The sequence below is a fragment of the Hemiscyllium ocellatum genome, chromosome 24 (genome assembly GCF_020745735.1).
Source record: "Hemiscyllium ocellatum isolate sHemOce1 chromosome 24, sHemOce1.pat.X.cur, whole genome shotgun sequence".
Taxonomy (NCBI): Eukaryota; Metazoa; Chordata; class Chondrichthyes; order Orectolobiformes; family Hemiscylliidae; genus Hemiscyllium; species Hemiscyllium ocellatum.
This window is the reverse complement of record NC_083424.1, coordinates 24807764-24834859: the sequence shown is the minus strand read 5'-3', so window position 1 is coordinate 24834859 and position 27096 is coordinate 24807764. Positions and strand designations below refer to the sequence as shown.

Below are 27096 nucleotides of genomic sequence, written 5' to 3'. Positions count from 1 at the left end.
CATTTAGTCCATTTATGCATTAAATCTGTTTGATTACTTGTCGTAGTTAACAACCTTTGTGTAAGTAATGGCTCACAGCTGTGTAACTTTGTATTCAGCACAAGTGTTTAAAAAATAATTAATATTGTTGGACATGATGTGGAGGAGCCGATGTTGGACTGGGGTGGACAAAGTTAAAAATCGCACAACACCAGGTTATAGTGCTACAGGTTTACAGTATTTAGAAGCACTCCGAAAGCACCTGTTGGACTATAACATGGTGTTGTGATTTTTAACTACTGTTGGACATGTGTATTTGTCATGTGGATGTTTGTAGTTAGATTTAGATTTTATTGTCGCATGCAGTCAATTGCAGGGATACTAACAGCTCGAACGAAGTATGAAATATTGTCTTGAAATACAACTTCAAAGAAAACAATTGATACCTAGATTAAAGCTAGAGTCTGATTCAAGATTTCTGGATTTTTATTCAAATGCTGTTTAATTTACCAGACAAAAGGTTCAGTTTTGCCCTTGGTTGAGGGATTTGATATTCCAGTAAGTAAAGCTTCGTGATGCCAAAACCATGTTTTAAAAGTTAGGAATTATGCTATATAATATACAGATTTAATGGTACTGATTTAATATTTGCTGCTTTTGTATTAATATTATTGTTGCATTTCTTGTATATTTAACATCCCCAAAAAAATCCATTAAAACAGTGTTAAAAATTACTTTATGCACATCTCAAAGAGAAGGAAATGATTATTTATGAGACCTGTTAAATTGGTGTTGGAAAAGTGATGCGAACCTGAATTTGTTAAATTTAACAACTACTTCCACCATTCTGCAAAGATAGCTTGATTTTGCAAATAGTGAAGATAATTATCACCTGACTATTGACTTGGACCTTTCAGTCCTGGGTAGAACAATTGACAACACGATACTGCCACTGGTCACACTCCATTCCTTATTCTTGAAAGTTGTCCCTAAATATACTCCTCCAGGTCTTTTTACACTGGTCCTGTCTCTTTCCATCTGGTGGTGTCCATTCTACTGTTACTCTGACCGGTCATATGGAGGCAGATTGTGTGTTTTGATAATTTGCATGTTATGGATAGAAAGTTGCTTTTGTACATTGTTGATGTGGGTTTAAAACACCTTACCATGTGGCCATGTAAGGAATAGCGTTTATAAATGAAAGACAACGTTTAAAGATTAGTCTTTTGTGTGGGAGAAAAGATGGGTTTACATTTTGTGACTCTTCGCTTCATTGGAAATCATGTTTTTGAATTTGCTAACAGAAGGTATCAAATGCATAGCAGTTGCTTCAAAGGACCACAAATGATTTTGAATAATCAGTATACAAATGTACGTTCCCATAAGATTACAATTAGTTAACACTTTAATTCTTTTGAACATTAAAATAGAATGCCCAGATTTTATTGTCAGCCGGGAAGATGCACTCACCATTTACCTCAGTGGCAGTTCTCTACTGAGTTTTTGTGGGTTCCTCAGTGGGGATTTGCTTTGATCTGGTGTCAAATGCAGCATGTGTGACTGGAGCAAGCAAGAAGGTTCCACCAATCAGATTGAAGAATCCTCAGACATGCAGAGTCCACAAGGGAAGGCACAAATTCAAAGTCGCACAGTGAAAGATGAGTGGGGTTTCAGAAATTGCTAAGAGACCGCCTAAAATAATTCTAATAGTTGACATGTTCTCTCATTATTTCTTATTCCTAATTTTATTTTGAAAATCTCTAACATCTGAAGGAATGAGATTCCATGCATTTATATATTTTCAGTGTCAGAGCGAGTGTTTGGACTAATTATCACTACACTTTTTTTTTAAAGAAGTCATTCACTCCTGAATTCATCAGCTTAATGACTTACTCATAGAGATGTGCAATACGGACACGGACCCTTCAGTCCAATTCATCCATGCTAACCAGATATTCCAACCCAATCTAGTCCCACCTGCTAGCACTCTGCCCTTTTCCCTCAAACCCTTCCTATTAATATATCCATCCAGATGCCTTTTACATGCAGTATTTGCACTAGCCTCCAACACTTCCTCTGTCAGCTCATTCCATACATGTACCATCCTCTGGGTGGAAAAAGTTGCCCCATATTTTCCCCCTTACCCTAAACCTATGTCCTCTAGTTCTGGACTCTCCCAACCCAGGGAAAAGACTTTATCCTATTTATCCTATCCATGTCCCTCATGATTTTATAAACCTCTGAGGTCACCTCTCAGCCTCTGACGATTCAGGGAAAACAGCCCTAGCCGATTCAGTCTCTCCCTAAAGCTCAAATCCTCCAACCCTGGCAACATCCTTGTAAATCTTTTCTGAACCCTTCTAAGTTTCACAACATCTTTCCAATATGATGGAGACCAGAATTGCATGCAATATTCCAAAAGTGGCCTAACCAGTGCCCTTTCTAGTTGCAACATGACCTCCCAACTCCTGTACTCAATACTCTGACCAGTAAAGGAAAGCATACCAAACACCACCTTCACTATCCTATCTATCTGTGACTTCATTTTCAAGGAGCTATGAACCAGCACTCCAAAGTCTCTTTGTTCAGCAACACTCCCTAGGACCTTACCATTATGTGTATAAGTCCTGCTAAGATTTGCTTTCTCAAAACACAGCACCTTGCATTTATCTAAATTAAACTCCATCTGTCACTCCTCAGCCCATTGGCCCGTCTGATCAAGATCCGGTTGTAATTGGAGGTAACCCTCTTCGCTGTCCACTGCACCTCCAGTTTTGGTGTCATCAGCAAACTTACTAACTATACAGCTTATGCTCACATCTACATCATTTATATGAATGACAAAAAGTAGTGGACCCAGCAGCGATCCTTGTGGCACTCCACTGGTCACAGGCCTAGAATCTGAAAACCAGCCCTCGACCACCACCCTCTGTTTTCTACCTTTGAGCCAGTTCTGTATCCAAATGGCTAGTTCTCCCTGTATTCCATGAGATCTAACCTTGCTAACTAACCAGTCTCCCATGGGGAACCTTGTCAAGCGTGTTGCTGAAGTCCATATAGATCACACCTACAACTCTGTCCTCATCAATCCTCTTTGCTACTTCAAAAAAAACTGAATCCAGTTAATTAAATATATTCAAGAAGGAGCTGGGCGTAGCCCTTACAGCTAAAGGGATCAAGAGGTATGGAAAGAAAGTGGGAATGGGATACTGAGATTACATGATCAGCCATGATCATATTAAATGGGATGCAGGTCCGAAGGGCTGAATGGCCCTCTCCTGCACCTATTTTCATGTTTCTATGTACTATGGTCAGAGACATTCAAAAGTATGAATTTTGATTTGATTTGAGTCATTTGAAATGACTAAATTGGGCAATGTGCGCAAAGGTTTGCAGATGCATCTGTCCAGGTTGGTTCTGGTATATTTGTCAGCGATCTGGTGGGAACTTACTTCTGGTTGATATCATTGCTATAATCTGGGTGCTAAGTCTATTGAGCACTGATGCAAATGCACACTGTGGAGAAGCAAGTTGCCTCTGGCAGTAACCATTGGATTATCACATCTAGTTCCTCATACACGTACTACAGAAGTTGCTGTCAGCTTTTAACTTTTATGATGAGTGCTGTACTGTTGATCATGTCGCAAACCCTCAGTTGTTCATTTTTGTAAAGGTTGAATGGTTATGTTATTTATTGACAATAACAGTGACAAGGGGGTTTACTACTCGGAATTTCAGTAATTACAAAGCAGCGTCATCAAAAATATTGAGGCCAGGGTGACATTTTACACGTTTTTACTGATGCGGTTTAACTCTGGATTGTGCAATCGCACAAGTAGCTTGTCCCCCACAGCAATTATACCAACAGTGATGCTGCTGTTAGGCAACCCATTTGCCTATGGGTAGTTGAGACCCCTTAGGCAACTAATACTAACTTGACAGTCCCATGCTGTTTCTGCATTTAACCAGTGGCAGGGGAGAAGCCCATGCCAATTGCCCTAATTGGCAAGTTTCTCTGTACAAAGATAAGGATTCCTCCCTAGTCACACCCCTGCTCACATCAGGGAGCCCCCAGCAAGTTTTTACACCCCTCGCTCTCTGGCCTTAAAACACAGCAGCTTTGAGGTAAGGTTTTCTCGTGTAGCGAATGATAAATCCTGCCTCCGTCCTTTAGTGGCCAATTGTATTCTTAGCGGGCTCGCCAAGCGCAATCCTTATAGCCGGGAGAATAGGGATTCTGATGCCTCGTGTCTTAACCCCTGATTACTGAATTATTCCAGAATGCCAGGGCGGTAGGAGCTTTATGGTAATGGACATTAGCAAGTGGTAAAAGTGTGGTGTGATTTGAAACATTAAGTTATTTTCCTTGTGATTTAGATTCAAGGAAACAAGTAACTCTTCTCCTTGTTTCCTTGGAGATGATTTTCTGTATAATACAAACATTTATTTGTGTTTTCCCAATGTTCAAAAAGCACATTTTCAAAAGGGCTGCAATAGTTCATTATTTTCTTCAAAACCATTATCTTGCAGAGGAAACACCTGCCTTCTGTTATCATTTCAAATCTTTTATTTTGGGTTGGAGTTGCCGAAGTTTAACTTTTCTTTTTGTATCTAATTAGTATTTGGAGTTGTTGACTTCTGCTCACAGTTCCCTTGAGCACCATTAAGCTCTGCAGGTGTTACTTCTTAATTGCAGCCCTATTAACTTCAAAGCTTATAAAAAGTTGCCTAGTTAACATTTTTCAGCCTCCGTCTTGACCACATTTTATTCCCTTGGCTAAAGTAAGTTTGCCAGCAAAATAGTCTAAGTCTTTTGATGCCTATGATTGTCATGTTTTGTTGGCTGAAAGTAATACTCTCTTTCTCCCAAAACAGGTAGTTGATGCTGCCAGAAGGGCAAATGCCCATGATTTCATTGTATCGTTTGAGGTAAGTAATGGTTGCATTTAATACTATCAATATCTTGCGATGAATCCAGTTTTAGCATATGTGAAGTGATATTTGACTGAATTTTCCCATTTTATTTGTGCTTTGTTGAGTGAGATTCATGGTGCCTGATCTGCTGTGGCTCAAGGCAACATTTTTCTCAAAACTTCTATTATTTGTCATTCGTTATGCATCCAGCTCAAAGACACTAATCTCATGGAACTATGCTGCAGGAGAGACAAAATTGCTTGCTTTAAATGGATCTTTGGTCTTTCATGTTTAAATCCCAACTGCATGCAATGTCAGATGCTGCACACCAGTAACTACCTCTTACACTTTGGATTTGTAGGCCAAGAATTGGGGGATACAACACAGATCCCATGTTGGACCTTAAGATGAATCACTGGCATAAGATTTCAGGACAGCTGTGACTTTGACAGCCACTGGGATGGAATTGCCATCAATTCTTCTGAGTGCAAGTTATGCACCAGCAGATGGAACAGTTCAGCGATGGTGGCCCAGGACACACTTAATCTATGCCTTAATCTGTACACTTAATGAAGAGCTGTAGAGAATGACAGCAAGGTCTGTAAACACAGGACCATGTACTTCTCGCCCACTTCCTTGGGGGATCTTCACCTGATGTTTCTCTCTCTGGAAACTGTGCAGCAGCTGCTGGAGGTTGCTTTATTTGTAATTGTCCCCTCCTTCCATGGTATCTTTGCTGGTTGAAGCAGTGCTACAAAGACTCCATGCCCCTGTAAGATGCTTGGGCTGATACTTTATAGAAAATATTGGAAATAGTCACCTTTTCATTAACAGTACTTCTGAATGCTCTCAGCAGTCACAAGTGTCAGTCATAAGAAGAGTTGCGTTGGGGACAGCAGGAGGATCCCAGCATCGGGAGCTTGGTAGGCTATAGCAGAGGGATTATTGGCAGTAACCATCACCGTCGCCTATGCAAGGAAGCATAGAAGATAAGGTGGGCATCATTAATGTGCAATATTGGGGTTTAGAGAACAGGGAGGATGTTTGGAGGTGAAATTTTATGTGATGAGTCTCCACATTCGGTGTTAGTTAGACATGGGCTGTCAGATACTGCGGGTAATAGGGGACACCAAGGCTCTGAAGGGGTTCTTGGCAGCTAGGTGGATCCTGGTGCTGAAGGTGCCCACAGTGAACTATTTCCTGCCATCACTTTCTGGTTTTTTTGGTGTGAAATGCAACCAAGATAAACCGAGTCAGTATCTCTTTGGTAGACAAAAGTCCAGAACCCTCGTCTACTGGAGATCAAGATATTGAAGGGGCAAGAAATAAAGCAAATTCTAGCAACATTTCATTTGAACAGGTTTCTTTGCATGCGTGCAGTGTTTGCAGAATGAGCATGTTTCAACTTCACATGTTGCTTGAACGCAAATTATACCAAACCATTGGTGTCAGCTAAACTAGGAGAAAGTGAGGACTGCAGATGCTGTGGATCAGAGCTGAAAATGTGTTGCTGGAAAAGCGCTGCAGGTCAGGCAGCATCCAAGGAACAGGAGAATCGACGTTTTGGGCATGAGCACTTCTTCAGGAAGGGCTCATGTCCGAAACGTCGATTCTCCTGCTCCTTGGATGCTGCCTGACCTGTTGTGCTTTTCCAGCAACACATTTTCAGCTATTAGCTAAACTAATATTGTCATCTTAGAAATTAGCTGAATTCTGAGCATAAGTGCCCCAACAATTGTGGAACGTCCAAGGGTTCTGTGGGATGAGGGAACAACACTGCATCATAATTCATGTAAATGTGACGATGGACTGTAGTAATGTAATGGAGAAGGGAACAGGTGGTTTGGGATGGGGTGCAGCAGGCACTGCCTTTTGGATGTAATGTGTTGATCACTTGGCTAGAGTGGGACATGCACCATCTTGGTGCACATCTGCAACAAGGTCCTTGGTGGAAAACGCCATCAGCTGAACGTGTGGTTCCACAGTTTGGTGCAGTCTGGTGGCAAGACAGTGGCGCAAACCCAGCATATTTTCATCCTGTGTTCTGCATAATTTGAGCAGGCAACAAGTTGATGTGACCAATGCTGGGGAGATAGATGAATGGGAGCACTCATCTGAGGAGAAGGATGAGAACGTTGAGCTGGAGGAAGCTCTCCCCGAGGATAACATAGCACAGCTGCACTACTCAGTATGACCTGCGTGCAGAAGACCACCGTGGACTGTCAAGCTCATGAAGCTAGCGTTTGGTTTGCATTCTGGGTGCAAACTGCAGCCTGTATTTGTTTCTTTGTTTTCCCTTTTGCTGGCTGTCAGTAACAGCTCACATTTGGACTTGTCCAATTGCTCACCTGTATTTGATGTTGCCCTACTGAACAGTGATTGGATGCAAGTGACACCTGAGCATTGGGGAAACAGTAGTAGGGCATCCGAGGTGGTCTATAGATAGCAGAGGACTTGTAAAGTGTGTAGCCTAGTGATTAAATGGTGACAAGGATAAGATAATGAGGGTGTACGTGTGATGGAGCACCAGCATCGGGAAGCATGGCTTTGTGGCTGCTTTGCCATTATGCTGCTGGTGATGGGAAAGGCTGGATTGCCTAGGATTGTCCAGGTGCACAGTGGCCTCTCAAAGGTTGTGCAGGCGCAAGGGATGCTGATCTTTCAGCAGATATCTGCTGAGTAGCAAGTTGTTCTTGGAATAGCACATAAGATGGACATAAGGAATGCTATAGAGGTGAGATGGGCAGTTAATGAGGTGAATTTAGTAATACAGTCACAAATCTTGCTGGGTCTTATTGCAAGCTTCTCTATTCCTTTTTTTTAAAAAATGCAACTCTCACTTAATCATAAAAACTCAGATTTCCCCAAAATCCTGCTAAGTAATTTCCGTTCTATGGGGAGCTCAGAACTAGGTAACACAGTTTGAATCTTGGGGGGAGAGGAGAATGTATTCATTCAGAGGGTTGTTTGTCTTTGAAATTCTTTTCCACAGAGAGCAGTACAGGCTGGCTCATTGAGTATATTAAAGCCTGATTTAGATGGAGTTTTATTTGACAGAAGAGTCCAGGATTGTGGGGGAAGGCAAGAGAGTGGAATAGAAGCCATAATTAGATCAGTCACAATTTAATGAATGGAGAGCAAGTTCCATGAGTTGAATAGCCTATTCCTAATTCTTATCATCTTGCTAACTTTGCATTTGAGATGAGTTTGGAATATGAACACCATTGTTTGAGATTATAGTCATAGAAGCTTGTGTTTATTATCTTCTTAATTGAATGTGATTGGAACAAAAATTGGATTTGAAGGGTAAGATTTTATTTAATAGAATTTGTCTAAAGTAAATTAGAAAAAGGAAAAACACAAAGTTAAATCCTTAACCAGTGAGGAAGAATAAGATTATTTCAGACAACTTTCAATCGCTTAATGGTCTATTTTGGCATATGGTGTAGATGCAAGATTTTCTGTTATTAAAGATGCAATATTTTTCAGTTAATTTTTTTCTTTGTTCGCTGATGGGATATAGGTGTCACATAGCCAGCATTTACTGCTTTCCTTAGTTGCCTTTTGAGAAAGTGGTGAGCTATCGCCTTGAACTGTTGTTGGTTGACCCACAATGCATATGTTGAGACATATGGATTTTCCAATAGTATCAATAGTAATTCTACTTAGCACCCCTTTTATTGGAAATTTAATGGTGTGCATGTGTGTGTAAGAGAGAAATGAGGGTTGTTTCTTTAGATTACAATCATGTGGACTTAGATAACTTTCATGTTTCTCAGACAAATGCCTGATATATTATAACTAATACTTCAGTATTGTAATATAATACTTTTGGGGCAACACTTTTGGCAAGATATTGTTAAAGGCTAATCCTTACTGAAATATGAACTCTCATTTCAAAACAAAATTTGGTGCCTTTCAAACCGAATTTCATTTCCATTTTTAAAAAAAGTCTTAAACTCTGGAAATAGTGTCTTCTCTTAACCTTTAATCTTTAATGAGTTTTAATCTCATTTTGTCTATCTCTAATTTTGACTTGGGAGAATGGACATTTTTAAATTTTCTTCATTGTTAACTGTACATATTAACAATCAATGAACTGCATGCATGGCATGACCTTAAGTTAGCCACCATAATTATAGTAAAGTGTACCTTTGAGGTTGTAACCAGATTGGTTATTGTTTGCCATCTCAGCAAAAAGGCTATAAGATTCACACCTGTAATCTATCCAATGGGCTTTGAGGTTGTCAAAGAAAACTGCGCTTTAAGTTGAAATTTGCACTGCCCATTTGAATTATTAGCTACTATATAATTTGCTGATAAAACAGGTTGCCATCCTTTGCTGTCTTCTCCATCCTCTCAACAAAAAAGTGAGACTTTCACAGATTTCCTTATCAATAAGATTACTAACTTTTCTTAGTTCACATAGTAAAATTTATTTCAAAGTTCCCCTTGCACTCAATCTTAGCTTGCTTTGTCTACTTTTTCTCCAGTCTCCCTTCATTTCCTCCCTGAAAACATCTTGTCTGAGATCAACTTGCCAGTGCCTGGATCCTATTTCTGTTAAACTATTGACCTTCCACCTTTCCTTCTGATGTCCCTTGGTTTCAAATCTGCTGTGACAAGTTCCCACCTCAAAAAAAGCCTTTGACTTCACCGTTTTTGCAAAGTAATCCTCACTTCCAACTTCCTTTTCTTCTTCCGTTCTTGAATGTGCTGTCATCTCCCAAATTGGAGTCTAGCTTTCCTGGAACTCCATGTTCCAGTTCTCTCTTGTCACAGGCTCAAAAGGACACATGCCATTGTAACAAATGGCTTGTATGTGACTGTGATGGAGGTAATCTGTCCTTTTTCGTCCAAGTTGACCAGTGTACAGCCTTTGACCACAATGTTTGACACCACTTTACCATTTTCCTACCAAATGGTACAACTTATTCTGTTGCTTCCTTAATAATAGCCAGAGAATCACTTGTAGTGTCTTCTGTTCCTGTTCATGCAGATTACCTCGAGTGGCCCCCAAATATCTATCCTCAATCCCTTCTATTTCTGATAATTCCAGATTAGAATGCAATCATCATTTCTTTACTGCCACTGACTGAGAATCACAAAAGGGCTCCCCTGATAGCACTGTGGGTGTTCCTACATCATATGGACTTTAGTAATTCAAGAAGACATCTCATCACTGCCTTCCCAAGGCAATTGGGAGTGTGCAATGAATGTTTGTCTGGCTAGCGTGCTAGCATCCTGTGAATATTTTATTTTAAATCTCTATACTGATTCTTACATTATCATTGAAAACAGTGTCATTTTTTACATTTGCTGATGACATTCGCTTCTATTTCACCATTCTTTATCTAAATTGTCAGATATTTTTTTCAGTACCCAGTACTAGATGAATAGATATTTTATTCAAATAAATATTGGAAGTCCAACTCTGTTCCTGAGAAACCTGTTTGAGTTCTAATTGATTCTTAGATGAGATGCCAATCTCTGTCAACAGTAGGTACTACTGATTGCCATTAATAATGATACTTGGCTCTACCCTGCCTCAACTTTGTTGATGAAACCTTCATCCATGTCTTTTGATATGTACATATTTGTCTACTCTTAAAGAATTTCCCATACACTACCCTCCATAGGCTTCCAAATCTTTTTACTGATGTTCTAGCTTGTTCCATATACTGTTCACCCATCTCTCTGTCCTTATAGACCTGCATTTGTTTCTCTTTGAGTGTCCATCAATTCTTTTTAATTTTCACCCTTGTTCTTGTATTTCTCAATGGTTTTAACCCTCCCCATCTCTAATTGTATCCGATATTTGTGCTCAACTGATTCTGGCCTCTTGAAAATCCATGCTATCCGTAACTGTGCCTTCTCCTACCGTGTTCCTGAAGTTCTGGAATCCCTCCCTAAACCTGATACCCACTGCCCCTCTTTTTCTTTCAAGCTATTCCTTTAAACCTGGGTCTTCGGCCAAGCTTTAGCGATCATTTTATTTTTTTCATGTCACTTGATGTGAATACCCAGGAACGTTTTATTTTGGTAAAGATGTGATGTAACAATAACTTTTGTTATTTTTACCATTTAAAATGAATTTGTGACTATCATCTTTCAGTTATAAGCTGCGTGCTGTTCAAGACAAAATTCAACTAGGGAGCAACTTTACACTTGGAAAGTGAATGCAAAGTTAGACCAAATAATATATTTTTCATATTTTTATGTAGGCAAATTGTTGTGAAAATAATACTTAATTTCTTGGTTATCTTAAAATCTGGAATGCAAGCATCATACTCCTTTTAACAGCTCACATTTGCTATCAGTAAGTGCTTGTTGTCAAGTTGCTCACATAAAAGTAAAAGCACATTTCATTGTTTATTAAAACACATCGTGATTTACTTAGCTTTGTGTATCTGAAGTAATTTTTCTCACTTTTTAGTGAAAGTCCTCATTTACTTTGTGAGGAACTGATTAATCTCCAGTGGATATGGGTTATACATGTTCCATTAAAATTCAGATACGTTGACTGTTAAAGAGCAAAATTGATCTAGTCTGACAGCACGATAGCCACGGGGCGATTTTTAATGATTCTTAACTCTATTCATAAAAATTCTCTTCTATAATCAATCTCTCCACTCTCAAAATTGCCATTGGGTCATGGTAGAAGGGCAAATTATTTAACTAAGATTTTTTTTTAAACCCGGAGTTGGATTTTCACTCTGGGCACTCAAGTGAAATCTAGATTCTGAACCAGTGCTCGGTATGTGTCACTGTTGTGATGTAATTTTAAAAGTTGAATGGCCTAATTGTCCAATGAATGATTTCAGTGCCCAGTTAGAGATGGCAGTTTATTCTTGGAGATGCAGTCTGCACCTTGGTGTCAGCAGGAAAGATAGGTGGAAACCATATTGAGAACTGCCACTGCAATGCTGATTTTAAACAATAATCTCCTTGAAAAGTAGGAAATAGTCAGTCTTTGTGCAGTAACAACATAGAATGAATGTTTATGTTGCTGATGGTTGGCTCCACAGATTTGATTAAAAGATCACTAAAAGTCCCCACAGTAGTCCTGACGACATTAAACTGAAGTGCAGAAGATTGATCGGATTTGTCTGAAACGTCCATAAAAAGTTTCAGCATAAGTAGGTCATTCAACCAATTGAATAGCAGAAAAAACTCAGATTATGTCTGATCTGAAAATCCTCAACTCCAGTTTCCTATCTGAACCCTTTCACCTTTCATTCCCTTACTGATTAAAAAAAAATTGCACATCTCAGCTTGAATATATTTAATGACCCAGTCTTGACAGCCCTCTATGGTAAAGAACTCAACAAACTTACTAGATTCTGAGATGTGATCCCTCCCCCTCTCTCTCTTAAATGGCTGATCCTTATTCTGAGATTATGCCTGCTGGTCCTAAATTTTTCTTTAAGGGGAAACCTTTCTTCATCTATGTCAAGTCCGCTAGGAATCTTGTATGTTTCAATAAGATTGCTTTTCATCCTTCAGAATACTAATGAGTACAAGCCCAACCTATACAACCTGACTTGAGAAAATCCTTCCATACCCAGAATCAACCTCGTGAAACTACTCTGGGCTACTTCCACTACCAGTAATATCTTTGCTTAGATCAGAGGATCCGAACTCTTTGCAGTATTACAGTTGTGGTCTGATTAGTGGCTTTGTATAGTTTTAGCAAGACCTCCCTATCTTTATACTCCATTCCCTTTAAAATAGGGTCAGTGGTCCATTTGTCTTCCTTGATGCATGTTGACTTTGGATGCTAGTTTTTGGAGACTCATACACCGAGACCCAAGTCTCTTTGCACTTCTTTCTTCATTTAAGTACTGTTGAGCTGTTGAATGCTTCCTGCTAAAGTACATATTTTCAAATTTTCCAACGATATTTTGCATATGCTAGGTTTATACCCATTCATCTAACCTGTACATATCCTTCCACAGTCTGTGTCATCTTCGCCACTTGCTTTCCAACCTATTTTTGTCTCATCTGCAAACTTGGGAAGAACTACATTCAGTTCTGTTTTCTAAGTTAGTAAATATTGTAATTAAAGTTTGGGAGAAGGTTTGTAGTTCAAGTGCTCGTTTTTATGGTTCTGTTCACCGAGCTGGGAGTTTGTGTTGCAAACGTTTCGTCCCTTTTCTGGTGACATCCTCAGTTCTTGGGAGCCTCCTGTGAAGCGCTTCTGTGATGTTTCCTCCAGCATTTATAGTGGCTTGTCTCTACCGCTTCCGGTTGTCAGTTCTTGCTGTCTGCTGCAGTGGCCGGTATATTGGGTCCAGGTTGATGTGCTTGTTGATAGAATCTGTGGATGAGTGCCATGCCTCTAGGAATTCCCTGGCTGTTCTCTGTTTGGCTTGCCCTATAATAGTAGTGTTGCCCCAGTCGAATTCATGTTGCTTGTCATCTGCGTGTGTGGCTACTAAGGATAGCTGGTCGTGTCATTTCGTGCCTAGTTGGTGTTCATGGATGCGGGTCGTTAGCTGTCTTCCTGTTTGTCCTATGTAGTATTTTGTGCAGTCCTTGCATGGGATTTTGTACACTACATTGGTTTTGCTCATGCTGGGAATTGGGTCCTTCGTTCTGGTGAGTTGTTGTCTGAGAGTGGCTGTTGGTTTGTGTGCTGTTATGAGTCCTAGTGGTTGCAGCAGTCTGGCTGTCAGTTCGGAAATGCTCCTGATGTATGGTAGTGTGTCTAGTCCTTTGGGTTGCGGCATGTCCTCATTCCGTTGTCTTTCCCTTAGGCACCTGTTGATGAAATTGTGCGGGTATCCGTTTTTGGTGAATACCTTGTATAGGAGAATTCAGCACAAAGGTATGCAGGAAAGCCACACACACAGACCAAGTCCTGAACTTTGAAAGCAACCACTCCAACACACACAAACGAAGTTGCATCAGGACACTATTCAAAAGGGCCACAACACACTGCAGCACACCAGAACTGCAAAAAGAGGAAGAAGAACACCAGTACAGGTACTGGTCCAAAGCCCATGCTTGCTGTGTTAGTTCCAGCCAAGAAGTAGCTTGTTTTTAAGACAGGCTTGAGCTGGAATTTTACTTCCCAGAGTGCCTCTTCACACGCCTATTTGTACACCTGCATCCCTCAGCAAGTGTGTGGGTGAGTGCTTCTTTGTTGTCTACATCTAAACGAATGCCAAGTTTAAAAATTGCATGGAGGTCCAATTGTCTCATGCTCCCTGCAGTGATGAACCTAACACATCCATCAGGCTACTTCAATTGCTTCTCTCCTGAGTCATGAGAGATATTGATTCTGGATTTATTCAGGTGTCAGCCTTGGCTCAGTTGTTGCATTTTCATCTAAGTCAGAAGGTGATGAGCTCATTCTTCACTGAAGGGAATAATTATGGAGCCTGGAACCTAGCCAACTAAAAGGGAAGATTGTTTAAAGTGCCCAACTCAGGAGAGCAACAAACTTGAGGGAAGGCAGAGGGAGATAATAGAAAAATATCACAATACTATAACTTCTATTTTAAAAATTGGACTTCCAGTTATTACTTAAAAGAAGTTCACACCAAGATTTTATGTTTTAAACAATCTTTTTTCTATGTAAATATTACAACAACACTCTATTTAGTAAATGTGTCTTACTGAATCTTAGAATCTTCCTGTGCTGTTTTTAATTTTATCCAAGTGTAGCTCCTATACCTTCAAGGATTTTGAGGGTTACTTTACTCCTGGGACCAACCAAGATGTTCCTCAAATCTCAAGAATTCACACTGAATTTCCTCAGTTGTTTTGTGTGGTATATAGACTTCCAAAGCTCGCTCATTCATCTCTGCAAAGATACCGTCATTCTGTTCTTCTAGCTTTATTGGGCATATCTGACATGTTTAATTTATCATGAATATGGACTTTTGTCTTTAAGCATTGAACTTGCTCACACTTTTTATTGACTCTAGATCAGGACCATCCCTAGTCCCTAATGGCCTCCATGCTCCTGTATCTGGCTGCCAGGAATACAACCTTCTCAGCCTTCTGAATTGACTTCCATTCCATTGTTTAAAAAAAACACACGGAACAAAGCAACATGGAATGTTTGGAGTCTCCCAGTTAGAAATTCAAGACAATCATTCACAATTCCAAAAACTACCCTCTGATTTGAAAATTATAGGAATATTTTAAGATCTTTGTTTACCCTTCTCTTTGAAAACTTTTTTTTGCTCTTGGACCCATGTTAATAATTTAAACTGCTTGTGAAGATGGTTGTAGGCATTTTGTCTCTTTCAAGACAAGGTAAAAAGCGACCTGTTATTACCGGTTTTCAAATCTCTAATTCTTGGAATAAAGACTGACAAGCTTTGAGTTTCAATTACCTGTGTCTTTGATTACCAGTTTCTTGAATGAAGTCTTTTTCATTTACTTTGCATTTTAAAATTCAACTTCGAAACCAAATGTTTTATTCATAAAACATTCATAACAATAGAAGGTGGTGTAGGCTAACAAGGAATTCAAGGAATTAGTTGGAAATGGCCTTTTCTTCTGTAGAGACCATGGGAGTAAAAACAACTGAGAGATGGAACAGTTAAGGGAATAGTTGAGAGTGAGTAGGAAAGTTTGTTGAGGGAATGGGATAAGAGTGTTAAGTAAGCTTCGAGAGAGGGCAAGGTATCTGAGATTAAGATTAGAATTGTTCGTTGTAGAGTTTGAAGGAGGAAAAGAAGCATCATAATTGATTGAGGTGCATTTCTAACCCTGTATATCCTCTTGATCTCCAGAAAAGCCCACTCCAACAGAATAACATCACCTAGCTCCACTACTGTTTCAGCTTATCTGCTGCTGAAATACTCATCCATGCCTTTTGTTATCTCCAGCCTCAACTATTTCAGAGGATTGAGACTCTACAGACAATAATTAGCATTAGAACTAAAAGATTGTCCAGTGAGCTTTGATTTAAATATAATCATGTTGAGTGTGTTTGCTCATTGGTGTTTTTGAGTTTGAAAAGAAAAATCAATTCCAACGAGCATGGGCCAGAGACCTATTGCCAAAATAGAGAAATAAAAGATTAGAGCGATGTGGTGGAATAGGCCCTGGTGGCGTGGAAAGGCGTGCAATGATATCAGAAGCCAAAGATAATAAAAATGTATGTTTGTTGTTTATCGAGGCAAACGCTTTTTCTTGTGTTCTGTGCTCAAGTAAAATTGGTACTGGAAGAATCATTGCAGATGAGGGAGTAATTGTGAAAATCTTAAATGTGCCTTAGTCTTTCTAAGAGTTGTAAGGAATGCAAGTTTTGGCTTGAAATATGAAATGTGTTCACAATGAAGGAGCTATGGCTCTGGTTAGAGGGAATTATCTATGTCAGGAATAATTGAAGGAAGATTAGAGGTAGAACCTAAAAGGTACAAGTTAGTACCTGCTGGTTAGACTTCACAATCGTGAAAAAAATGTCTTTGAAGAATCTAGCATGAGTTTTGTGGTTGAAGATGAAATTTGAACAAGCTGTGATGGGTACGAATGGAATACTAATGATGTCAGTTGGACATTTTAAATTTTAGGGTTGCTGTTTAAAAGGAATTCCAAGAAATACTTGGAGAATATGACCAAGCCACCCATTGTTCTAAGCATAGCAGTTCCTTTCCTTAAACAAAGTCTTCACAGAAAATTTTCACTGGACATCTCTAGACTTTGGGAGAATTTCATCAAGATGTCCTTGCAAAAAGGTGTATGATTAATGTTAACACATAAATAAATTAGTTAATGTGAAATATACCAAAAATATACATTGTTATGCCAATGGAGACTGATAGAAAACTTTGCATTCTGTCATTCGAAAGAGTTTTCGGTCTCTAAGTGTTATTTACTTAAAAGGCACAAAGAAAGAAAGGGGGGGGGTGTTAGTATTTTATCGTTACATTGTCTATAGTTAACCATTAGCTTGCCAGAAAAGATATGTAAAGCATTTGCTGAAAAACAAAAGGAGGCATCCTATTTGACTGAGGTGCGCTTCTAACCCTGCATATTCTTGATCTCCAGGAACACCTATTCCAACACAGTAACATCACCCAGCTCCACTGCTGCTTCAGCTTATCTGCTGTTGAAACCCTCTTCCATACCTCTGTTATCTCCTTCAACTATTTCATAGGATTGGGGTCCTACAAAGAATAATTGTTCTCACTGAACATTAGCTAGGTTAGAATTAATTTACAGAGTCTGTTTTTCTAGCTAATATACTTTTTATTTAATCCTTATAGATGAGCAGTAGTCTAAATTGAATTAGTCTTCTCTGCTTTCAAACTTTTCATCCCCTTTTCTTTAATAGCCCATTAAACTTTGACATGCTTGAATCCCATGTTCTTGTCATTTCATTCCACAGCCTTTCAGTTATGTTTTTGCAAACAATGATGGGCCAGTCCTGAGGACTGTCCTACAAATTGTCACTCCAGCCCATTTTTGTTTTGTGGAAGAAGGTAGCTCCACTGGGAGAAGGCTCCATTCAAAACTCTGAGGTTCCTTCAGTGGGAGCTGGGGCATGTGCATTTGGGGCTCTGAGATAAGTAAAGGGTCTGTTGAATAGTTGTTCAGGAGTTAGACTATACATTTAATAATCCAACTTTTCCTGAGCAACTATTTTACTTAATTTCATCAGGAACCCTCCAAACACTGATTTAAATCTTTTGGAGGGATCCAGTGCAGTGGAATTCACCAGTGGAAAGTTCAATTTCCTGGGTCGTTCCTTCAGAATGTGCTACTATGGAAATTCCGCAGGGTCCCCATTTGCAAGTTCCCCCCATGCTGGAAGAACACCTGACTGATCAGCAGAAGATCCAGTCAATATTTCTCTTCTCAGCATGTCTGATGTTTTTTAACTCGATCTTGGATTGATATTCCCTTATTTTAGATCACTTAATCACTGAAATCAGTGTGATTCTATCTACTTTACCCTATCCCTCCATAATTTTGAATGCTTCTACAAAATTGCCGCAAACTCTTCAGTATTGACAAAAACACCTCACATTTTGGCATGCAACAAACACAAAAATGTAAGATTTTTGTCTTTGAAATAGGATAGTGTTCATCATTTTAAAATTATTGTCCATTCAGTTTTTGAGGTAATGACCTCAAAATCATTCTTTTTGCTTTCATAATACCATGTACAGCATTCTCTCTTTATCCTTCTAGTGATCTTCTATTTTGCCTTTTAGATTCCAGACAAAATGAATAACAAATGGAAACCATGTGTGTTGTTTAAGTACCTACTGGTTAAAAGCAAAACATATCCATTGTTATTAAATGAATACCAGGCAGGTTGAAACAAACCACATTGAACATTCAAACTTCTGACCAACAGGCTAAGTGTGACAAAGAAAATTTTTTAATGTTCACTAGAACTTTTCTGCCGCTTGTGTGATTTGTAACTAAGTTGACTCATCATTGTATTCCTTTGCTGAATTTTATCACAAATAAAAAATGTTGGTACAGCGTTACTTTAACAAATAATGCACAAACATACTTTATTACATGTTGAGTCTTTGCTATTTCTCTGCACTAAAATAAAACCTCAAATACTGTACATCAGTGATGTTTCAATTTGGGCTGTGATTTTGAGACACAGGCATGGGAAAAAACTGAGAATCTAATAGAGTAAACCCAGTAACCCACCCCTAGTATTCAACCTAATGGAGCTGGAATTTATTTTAAGATTGCGAGCATCTTTATTTGAGATTGACTCTGGGTTCTTCTTAATTCATATGACTCAGTCATTTAACCATGAGGGACACAAGGGAGTTATGAGAGTGGGGGTATTTTCCATGCCTACAATACTTGATATTCATTAACCTTGTATCTACGTAGAGAAACAAAATTATACTATTTGCTTATGGTGCATATTAAGGCATGTACTCCAATATTTTGAAAGGACAGAATGATTTCTATTCAAGTTTCAATTTAGAATGCAGGCTAAATGTTTCTTTTACAATCTGTAAACTTTACTCTGACTTATAGTGCCTACGAGTAGCACTGTATAGGTGTCTTCAGTTGTAGTGTCACATTTGCCTGACAAATTCACCCACACTTAAATGTAACACATGCATTAAATGTTATGTAATAGTGTATGTTATATGAAAAGACCCTGTGATTCCTCAAACTTTTACATAATTTTAGTATTGTTTTAAATGTTTGAATTTTTTTCCCCTAACTATGTAAACATAACCATTGTTCAACACCCAACACCCTAACTCTGGCCAACCATAATATAGAGCAATTTATTGTATTTAGCCTAACCCTTGAGTATATCTGTGCTTCCTGTGTCAATAACATCACAATCTCTGTGAAATTAATACCTGTCTTTTCTAATCTTGGGATGTTCTGCTCACCTCTGATGTGTACTCTCTCAAGACACATATTGTGTTAGCAAATGACTGCATATTGGTCACTTCATTATGTTAATTATAGCATTAGCATGGGGAAGCAGTGGAGTTCTGATAATGTCACTGGACTAGTAACATAGAATTCGAATTGCACTAAAGATCTAGGTTAAAAAGCTAGCTTAATTATGTTCGTTGACCATCATTGATCATCATCATAACCTGTTGATTCACTAATGTTCTTTGGGGAAGGAAATCTGCCCTCATTACCTGGTCTGGCCTGCGTATGATTCCAGACTCTGTGGTTAACTGTCTTAACTGCCCTCAGGGGCAATTGGGTTAAGCCTTATGTCCTCATCTCATGAATGAATAAAAATAATATGCAAAAATTCCAACTGGGGAAGCATGCCATCTCTGAACCTTGTCTGATGCTGAGCAATCTTTATATAGTGCAACCCACCCTCTTGTCTGTCCAACATTATGGTACCCTCTTATCCTGAGACAATGAGAGTTTGTTGGTTAAAGGGAACATTAGAAATTTGATCAAGGTGACATGATGGCAGGTGGAGAGGGCATTCTCACTACAGCAACAAAAGAAAAGGAAGACTATAACAATCAAGTTCTCTTCCCAGTGTCCATCTCCTACGTTGCCAACTCTGCAATTTTGATGAGTGTAGTGCTTGAGAATGGAAGGATACCACCAAATGTCAACACCAACTGCAAAAGGAATGATATCTTGCCCTCATCATGTGAACAGGATCCTCCATGTTGCTTTGGTTGTATTCTGGGAGGCACAATGTCTGAAGATTATGTTCTAGAATCATCTTCAAGAAAATTGGCAGAAAATAAACACATCGTATCTCTTCAATTCCATCATGTCCAAGTTCTGCTATGCAGCTGTTTGAAGTCCAGTTACTGTTATAATGTATATGTATTGACAGAGTCTGGAAGTGATAGGACTAGAAAAAAATTACTTTTAGTGAGGCTTCTATGAAAGAATGTGGGGGAATTAGGAAGCCAAAGAGGTTCCTGGAAAATATTATCAAAGTAACTAATGACTCCTTCAGATGTGCTTTCTGCTTTATGAATCTCAAGTGGTAATATGTTTAATTAGCCACAATGTAATGCTGTCACTGAACTCTTCCTACTCTGTGAAACACTGATGCACCAGCGGTGAGTGGTTGGGAGGAAGGCTGAGTGACTGAAGAGGGCATGCAAGAGACAAGAGTCTGAGGACTGAAAGTTAACTGCTAGGATATAAAACAGGAGGAGGTTGTGAGAATGGGATGTAATATGGTCATGAACAGATTATGCATTAGATGACTCTACAACCGTAGTGATGATCAAGGAAGAAGGATTGGTTTCAATGTTACTTAGCACAAAACAGGATATGTGTGGTCAAGTGTAAGTTTTGGAAGCTTGGTCATTTGAGAATAGCTTATTATTTGGGAGTCACAGTGATATGGATATTGAATGTAGATCATGCACGGCTTGGCTGTTATGCCCCGAGAGGGTAGTAAATTGGAATTGAAGAGATTTGATAGTTAATGAAATTGTAGTTGTGTAGGTAGTCCACAAGCCTGTTCCTACATTGCCAAAATCCACTTTCACGCTAAAAGAGGTCCAATTTTTTTTTCTTGTACACTTGAAACAACAATTCAATTTCAGGAAAAGCTTCAAAGAGTCTTCAATCAATGCAGCTCACAAAGATATTCATTTATGTGTACTGCTGCTTTTTCTCTCTTGCTCTTTGCCATTATTATTGGAGTTTTCAGTGTTTTTAGCAGCAATAATGTTTGTTTTGTACCTTTTTTACCACATAGAATGGATATGACACAATTGTAGGAGAGCGTGGAATCAGACTTTCAGGAGGCCAAAAGCAGAGGATTGCTATTGCTCGAGCTCTTGTTATGGATCCTGTGCTGCTGCTGCTTGATGAGGTTAGTTTGATGGTCGTGGCATTTATTTTCGTACCTAGCTTAGAATAGCTTTCTGCTTTACAATTTTGACTGTCTACCATCCCATGTGATAATGTTAAATTAGTCACAATGTAATGCTGTCAGTGAACTCTTTCTACTGTGTGAAATAACTTCAAGCCTTTGAAAAATGTAGCAGTTCTGCTTCTGTATTATCTCATGTTTAGGGAAAATTCACTGATTTCTATTTCAGTCATTGTTAGAGCTCTGTGGTTGCCGAACTTGATAACTGGAAGAGGTAATGAATGCTTTGCTCACCATGTTTTAATATTGATAATTATTTAGCGAACTCGGCAACAACTTGATATGAACCAATGTTCTCATTTCAAGTAATGCTGTCATGCAAGAGAGCAAACTAGTATATTACTAATGATTCCTGCTACCACTACAGTTCCTGCAAATACAAGCAGTTTGTCTAAATTCTCCAGTATTTTTTTCTAAGTTTACTCCAATTACTTTCATAATTATGAGCCTTGCACAGCAGTAGTCACGTTGTTCACACTTGGCTGCAACAGCAGCATCCCTTTTACCTGGATACATCAGTTTTGTTTTGTCTTTTAAGGATGGAGATTGAATAGGCAGCAATACTGGATCTGGAGAGTTTTTTTAAATAATGGTTCATTGTGATGGATATAGTTGCATTTTCTTCAACAGGGAGGTTGTTGTAAGTAACCCAGGGTTCTGGATGACTTTTCACTAAACAGTGGCAGAAATGAGATCTTCATCTATCTAGGCCTCCATGAGATGAGTACAAGCACAGTATGGGTTTGTTTGTGAAAATCTCACAGGCCAGTAGTTTCAGCCCTCACAAATCACCATCATGCAACCTGTGACAAACAGACCCGGTTTAGACATTCAGGAAATGTTCAGCACAAGGCAGTAGTGGGCAAAGTGTGGAGCTGGAAAAAGCACAGCAGGTCAAGCAGCATCAGAGAAAGAGGAGAGTTGATGTTTCAGGTCAAAAATTTGCCTTTCACCAATTAAAGGTTCTGACCTGAAACATCGACTCCCCTCCTCTTCCGATGCTGCTTGACCTGCTGTGCTTTTTCCAGCTCCATGCTTTATCCACTCTGATCTCCAGCATTTGCAGTTCTCACCATATCCAAGCACAAGACAGAAATCAAACTTCTCAAGAAAAGTCTTTAAATTATTTGATAGCTTGAACAGACCAATGCACTGTTGGGTAAAATACAAGTACAGTTAAGAATAGTGAATAAACAGGGCTAAGTTTATCAATATGGGTGACTGCAGATAAAGAAATTGATGGTGTCTTCATTTGGTGCTAACTGTCTCCAGTTAAAATCTCCAGTTGACATATTCTTCCAATTCAATGCGCATCTGAACATTCTCATCCAAGACTGCAGAAGAAGTTATTTTGAGCAAAATTGTTTTTGAATAAACATTTAGCAAAAAATCCACGAATCCTTGTACTGAATCATTATCAGTATTCAAACATTATTAGGAAGCCTTCAAACTATTCATTTTCCCTTCCAGTTATATGTTAAGCAACCACAAACTTTAAAGATTTTTTAAAAATCTATTTTTCTTAATCAACCCATTCAGCAATGTTATTGCACACCTCTGGAGTAGGTGAGACTTGAACCCAGGCCCCTCAGTCCAAGGATAGGGACACTTACCACTGCACCACAAGAGCTCCTTCTAACCATCTTTATAACTTGTGTCTTCATTAGTAAAATAAGATCAAATAATTTTACTTGATTGGTTATCGTATTTAATTCCATGGATTTCAATTTGCTACATTCGATCCAAGGGCATTTACTCTCAATAGTTAAAATGTAAGTGATTTTGGTGAGTATTTCAAGGACAAAGTAAAATAAACTTTCTGCAATTAAAAGCTAGAAATTGGGTGAATTTCTACCAAGTAGATGACTGCCAGTAAGTGACAAGACGTTAATCCAATTTTTGGGTTCACAGACCTCCTTACCATAAGAGCAGAGTTTAGTCAGTCTGCGTTAGTCATCAGTAACCTGAGATTCAAATCAGTAATTCAACATACATATATAATCAGTTTTAATGCCTATCAAATATAATTATTTCTAATTTGGAATTATACTATTATGGATGACCTTTCATGTGTATGAAGGAATTCAATTGACAGGAATGTTTCAGAACCTTGAACAATAAGTTTTCTTTTAAATCATCACAGCATGATTTGGTGAAGCAACAGAATTGGCAGTTTAATATTCCTTTTGCAGTATTTCATTGGGCAGATTTTGTGCAGATGGTGGGGACATTTTGTCTGCCACCACCACCACTATATTAACAAATTGGGCTACCTATTTTAAAAAAAAAACAAAGCTACCCTATAGTATGGTATTTCTGTGGTGACTTGAACAAACAGAAAATAAATTAGAGTGGTGTTGGAAAAGCACAGCAGGTCAGGCAGCATCCGAGGAGCAGGAAAATCGACGTTTTGCGCAAAAGCACTTCATCAGTCCTGCTGCCTGACCTGCTGTGCTTTTCAGCACCACTCTAATCTCGGCTCTGATTTCCATCATCTGCAGTCCTCACTTTTGCCTAAACAGAAAATAGACCCATGTCTGTCAATGGAGGCAAGTTGCACACTTGAGTTGCTAACCAATTAAACTGGCTGGTAGTTCATGAAGCTTACCAGTGCCAGGACTGCAAGAATCAGCATAAAAAAAGCTCAATAGCAACCCTGATCCAGCTATGTCCTAGATATTTTGAAAGGTGCATTGGTGAGAGGTTTGAGGCATTAGGTTTTGGAGGTCAGGTGAGAAGGCACAAAAGGATGATGATATCATGGTTGGGGAGGTTAGAGGAGAGGCCCCTGATGCTCTGAGCATCTTCTCTCCTGCTTTTCCCCTACCCCACCACCAGCAGGCCGCCTGGCTCAGATAAAGGACCATTAACACTGCAGCACGAGCTCCTGACCAAAGTAAATAGATTGAGGTACATAATTGCCACCTAAAATCTGTTAAGGGCATTAATAAGCCTAAGGGTGGTTCAGCTAGTGAGTGTCTTATCCCATTGCCCTCATTTAAATAGTGTTGGCTCGAGATTGTGTAGGAATATGGTGGGCTACTAGCCCTTCATATTTTGCATGCTTCTCACCAACAGCATGTCCTGCCAGGGACCATAAAATCCAGCCCCAGAGGAAGGTTTGTTCGCCCAACATTGAACAGTGAAAGGAGGTCATTGTCTTTCTTGCTCCTTATGTAACACAGGAATCTTGTTGGCCAGTTATTTTGATAACTAAGTCTCCCTATTTTTTAAAGCAATAAGTTATTCAGGTCTGTTAAATCTCTATCATTGTGCTATTTTTTAGTTAAAAGTGTATTTTTATTCTAGATACTATGCTCAAGACTACAATATAGAAAGCAGAATTAGGCTATTCAGCACATTGAGTCTACTTTGCTATTTGATCACAGCTGATCTGTTTCTCAATTCCATTCTCCTGTCTTCTCTCCATAACCCTTGATCCACTTACTAATCAAGAACCTGTTTATCTCCATCTTAAACACATCCAATGACTTGACCTTAACTGCCTTTCAGCTGCAGTGAGTTCCACAGATTCACCACCCACTGGCTGAAGAACAACTTCTGTTCTAAAAGTAGAACTAGAAATAGACACTAGTTTACTTCACCTGACAAAGGAGCAGTGCTCCAAAAGCTTGTCATTTCAATTAAACTGTTGCACTAAAACCTGGTGACATGTACCTTTGTCCACCCCAGTCCAACATTGGCATCCCCACATCAGTACTAAATGGTTATCCCTTCACTCTGAGGCTGTGCCCATGTTTCTCCTAGAGGAGAGGCATCTTCATGTCAACTCTATCCAGGCCTCTCCGTATTCTTTAAGTTTCAATACGATTTCTCTCATCCTTCTTAACCTTCTCCAAGGACAGTCCTCAACAGATCTCCTGACAAGTCCTTCATTCTCAGGATCATTCTTGTAAACGTCTGGACTTCTGTGAACATTGCATTTGCCATCCTAATTGCCAAGTGAACCTATACATTGACCTTAAACGAATCCTGAACTCAAACTCCCAAATCCCTTTGTGCATCACATTTCTCAAGGCTTTCCCCATTTAGAAAATAACCTGTACACCTATTCATCTTACCAAATTGCATAACCTCACTTTTCAACATTGGAGTCCATCTGCCACTTTTTTGCCATCTCTCCTAACCTGTCCAAGTCCTCTTGCAGCCTTCACACTTCTTCAACAATACCTGTCCCTCCAGCTTCCTTTGTGTCACCTGCAAACTTTGCAGCAATGCCCCCAGTTCCTTTGTCCAGATCGTTAATGTATGATGTGAATAGTTGTGGTCCTAACACAGATCCCCGTGGAACTCCACTAGTCACCAGTTTCATCTTAAAAAAGACCACTTTATCCCCACTCTCTGCATTCTGCCTGTCTGCCAGTCTTCTATCTGTGTCAGTACTTTGCCCCTAACATCGTCTGTTGCAATTTTATTCAGGAGTCTCCTGTATGGCATCTTTTCAAAGATACTCTGGAAATTCCACTTGGTCACGTACACTGATTCTCCTTTGTCCAATTTGCTCATTACTTTCTCAAAAAATTCTAGCAGATTTGTCAGGCATAACCTCCATTGAAGGAGGCCAAGCTGACTCAGTCTTGTTTTACCAGACACTTTCAAGTACTGTGCAAACCCCTTTTTAATAATGGACTCTCAAATCTTAACCAAGGTCAGGCTACCCAGCCTGTAATTTACTGTCTTCTGCCTTTCTCCCTTCTTAAACAGGGGTTATGTTAGCCATTTTCCAGTTCTCTGGGACCCTCCCTGACTCCAATGAATCCTAAAAGATCACCACAATGCCTCCACAATCTCCTCAGCTATCCCCGTCAGAACCTTGGGGTGTAGCCCATCCAGTCTGGCTGATTTATCTACCTTCGAACCTTTCAGCTTACCCAGCACCTTCCCCTTAGTGATGGTCACTACACTCACTTCTGCCCCGAAAGTTTGATATGCTCCTGATTTCTTCCATCACGGAGACTGATGCAAAGTACGTATTCAGTTGCGCCGCCATTTCTTTGCTCCCCATGACTACTACTTTGTTTTCACTTTCAAGCAGTTCAATGTCCACTGTCTCCCTCTTACTTTTTCATGTATCTTTAAAAAAAATCTAGCATTCTTTTGTATTACTGGCTAGCTTACCTTTATATTCCATCATCTCCCTCTTTATTGCTTCTTTAGTTGTCCTCTGCTGGTTTTAAAGGCTTACCAATCCTCTGATTTCCCATTGATCTTCACCATGTTGTATGTTTTCTCTTTTATGTTGTCCCTGATCCCCTGGCAGCTATGTATCTGTGATATCCATATCATACTCACCAAATTCAATCTGTGCTATAAGTCATTCATCTTGTTTTGTATTCTGTGCATATTTAAATACAACACCCTTAGTCGTATGTTGACTTACCATCTTCCCCTTACCTATTGTGCCTGAAGTTAGATTTCTAATTCTTTACATACTCTCTGTCCTATTACTTGTTCTGGAAACTTCAATAACCTCTCCTGACCCCTCTCCTTTAACATTTTCATGGTTTATTTGCATGGAGAAACTAACCCCAACTACTTTAACATTTTTAATAATTTTAGAGTGCAAGGAGGTTGCTCCCAGTCTGAGTTTCAGTCTATTCTAAGTAAGTTTACAAAGTGACCAGGAAGTTCATGAAACCTTCTTGACACTACTTCAACCCAACTCGAAATTGTGACTTGATATTATTATACTGTAACACGTGGTCATGTTCTATATGGTGTTAAAACCATGTGATAGGAATACCTGTTCCACAATTTTTGGATCCCCTCACTTCTGTGTTCAGTTGGGTGGGTGCCAGAGCATTGCTGCAAATTAGAAACTGCATCTCAATCCATTAATG

The 27096-nt window shown here is 39.2% G+C and overlaps 1 protein-coding gene across 2 annotated transcripts in view; it reads left to right on the top strand.

The window, feature by feature from the left end:
- The window catches only part of LOC132827318 (ABC transporter B family member 1-like), a 194391-nt gene that overhangs the window by 137218 nt on the left and 30077 nt on the right, over window positions 1–27096 (top strand). For both annotated transcript variants that reach the window (XM_060843962.1, XM_060843961.1), the window contains exons 17-18: window positions 4855–4908; window positions 21059–21175. In XM_060843962.1, coding sequence (XP_060699945.1) covers window positions 4855–4908; window positions 21059–21175 — 171 coding nt within the window. The remainder of the gene's footprint in view (window positions 1–4854; window positions 4909–21058; window positions 21176–27096) is intronic.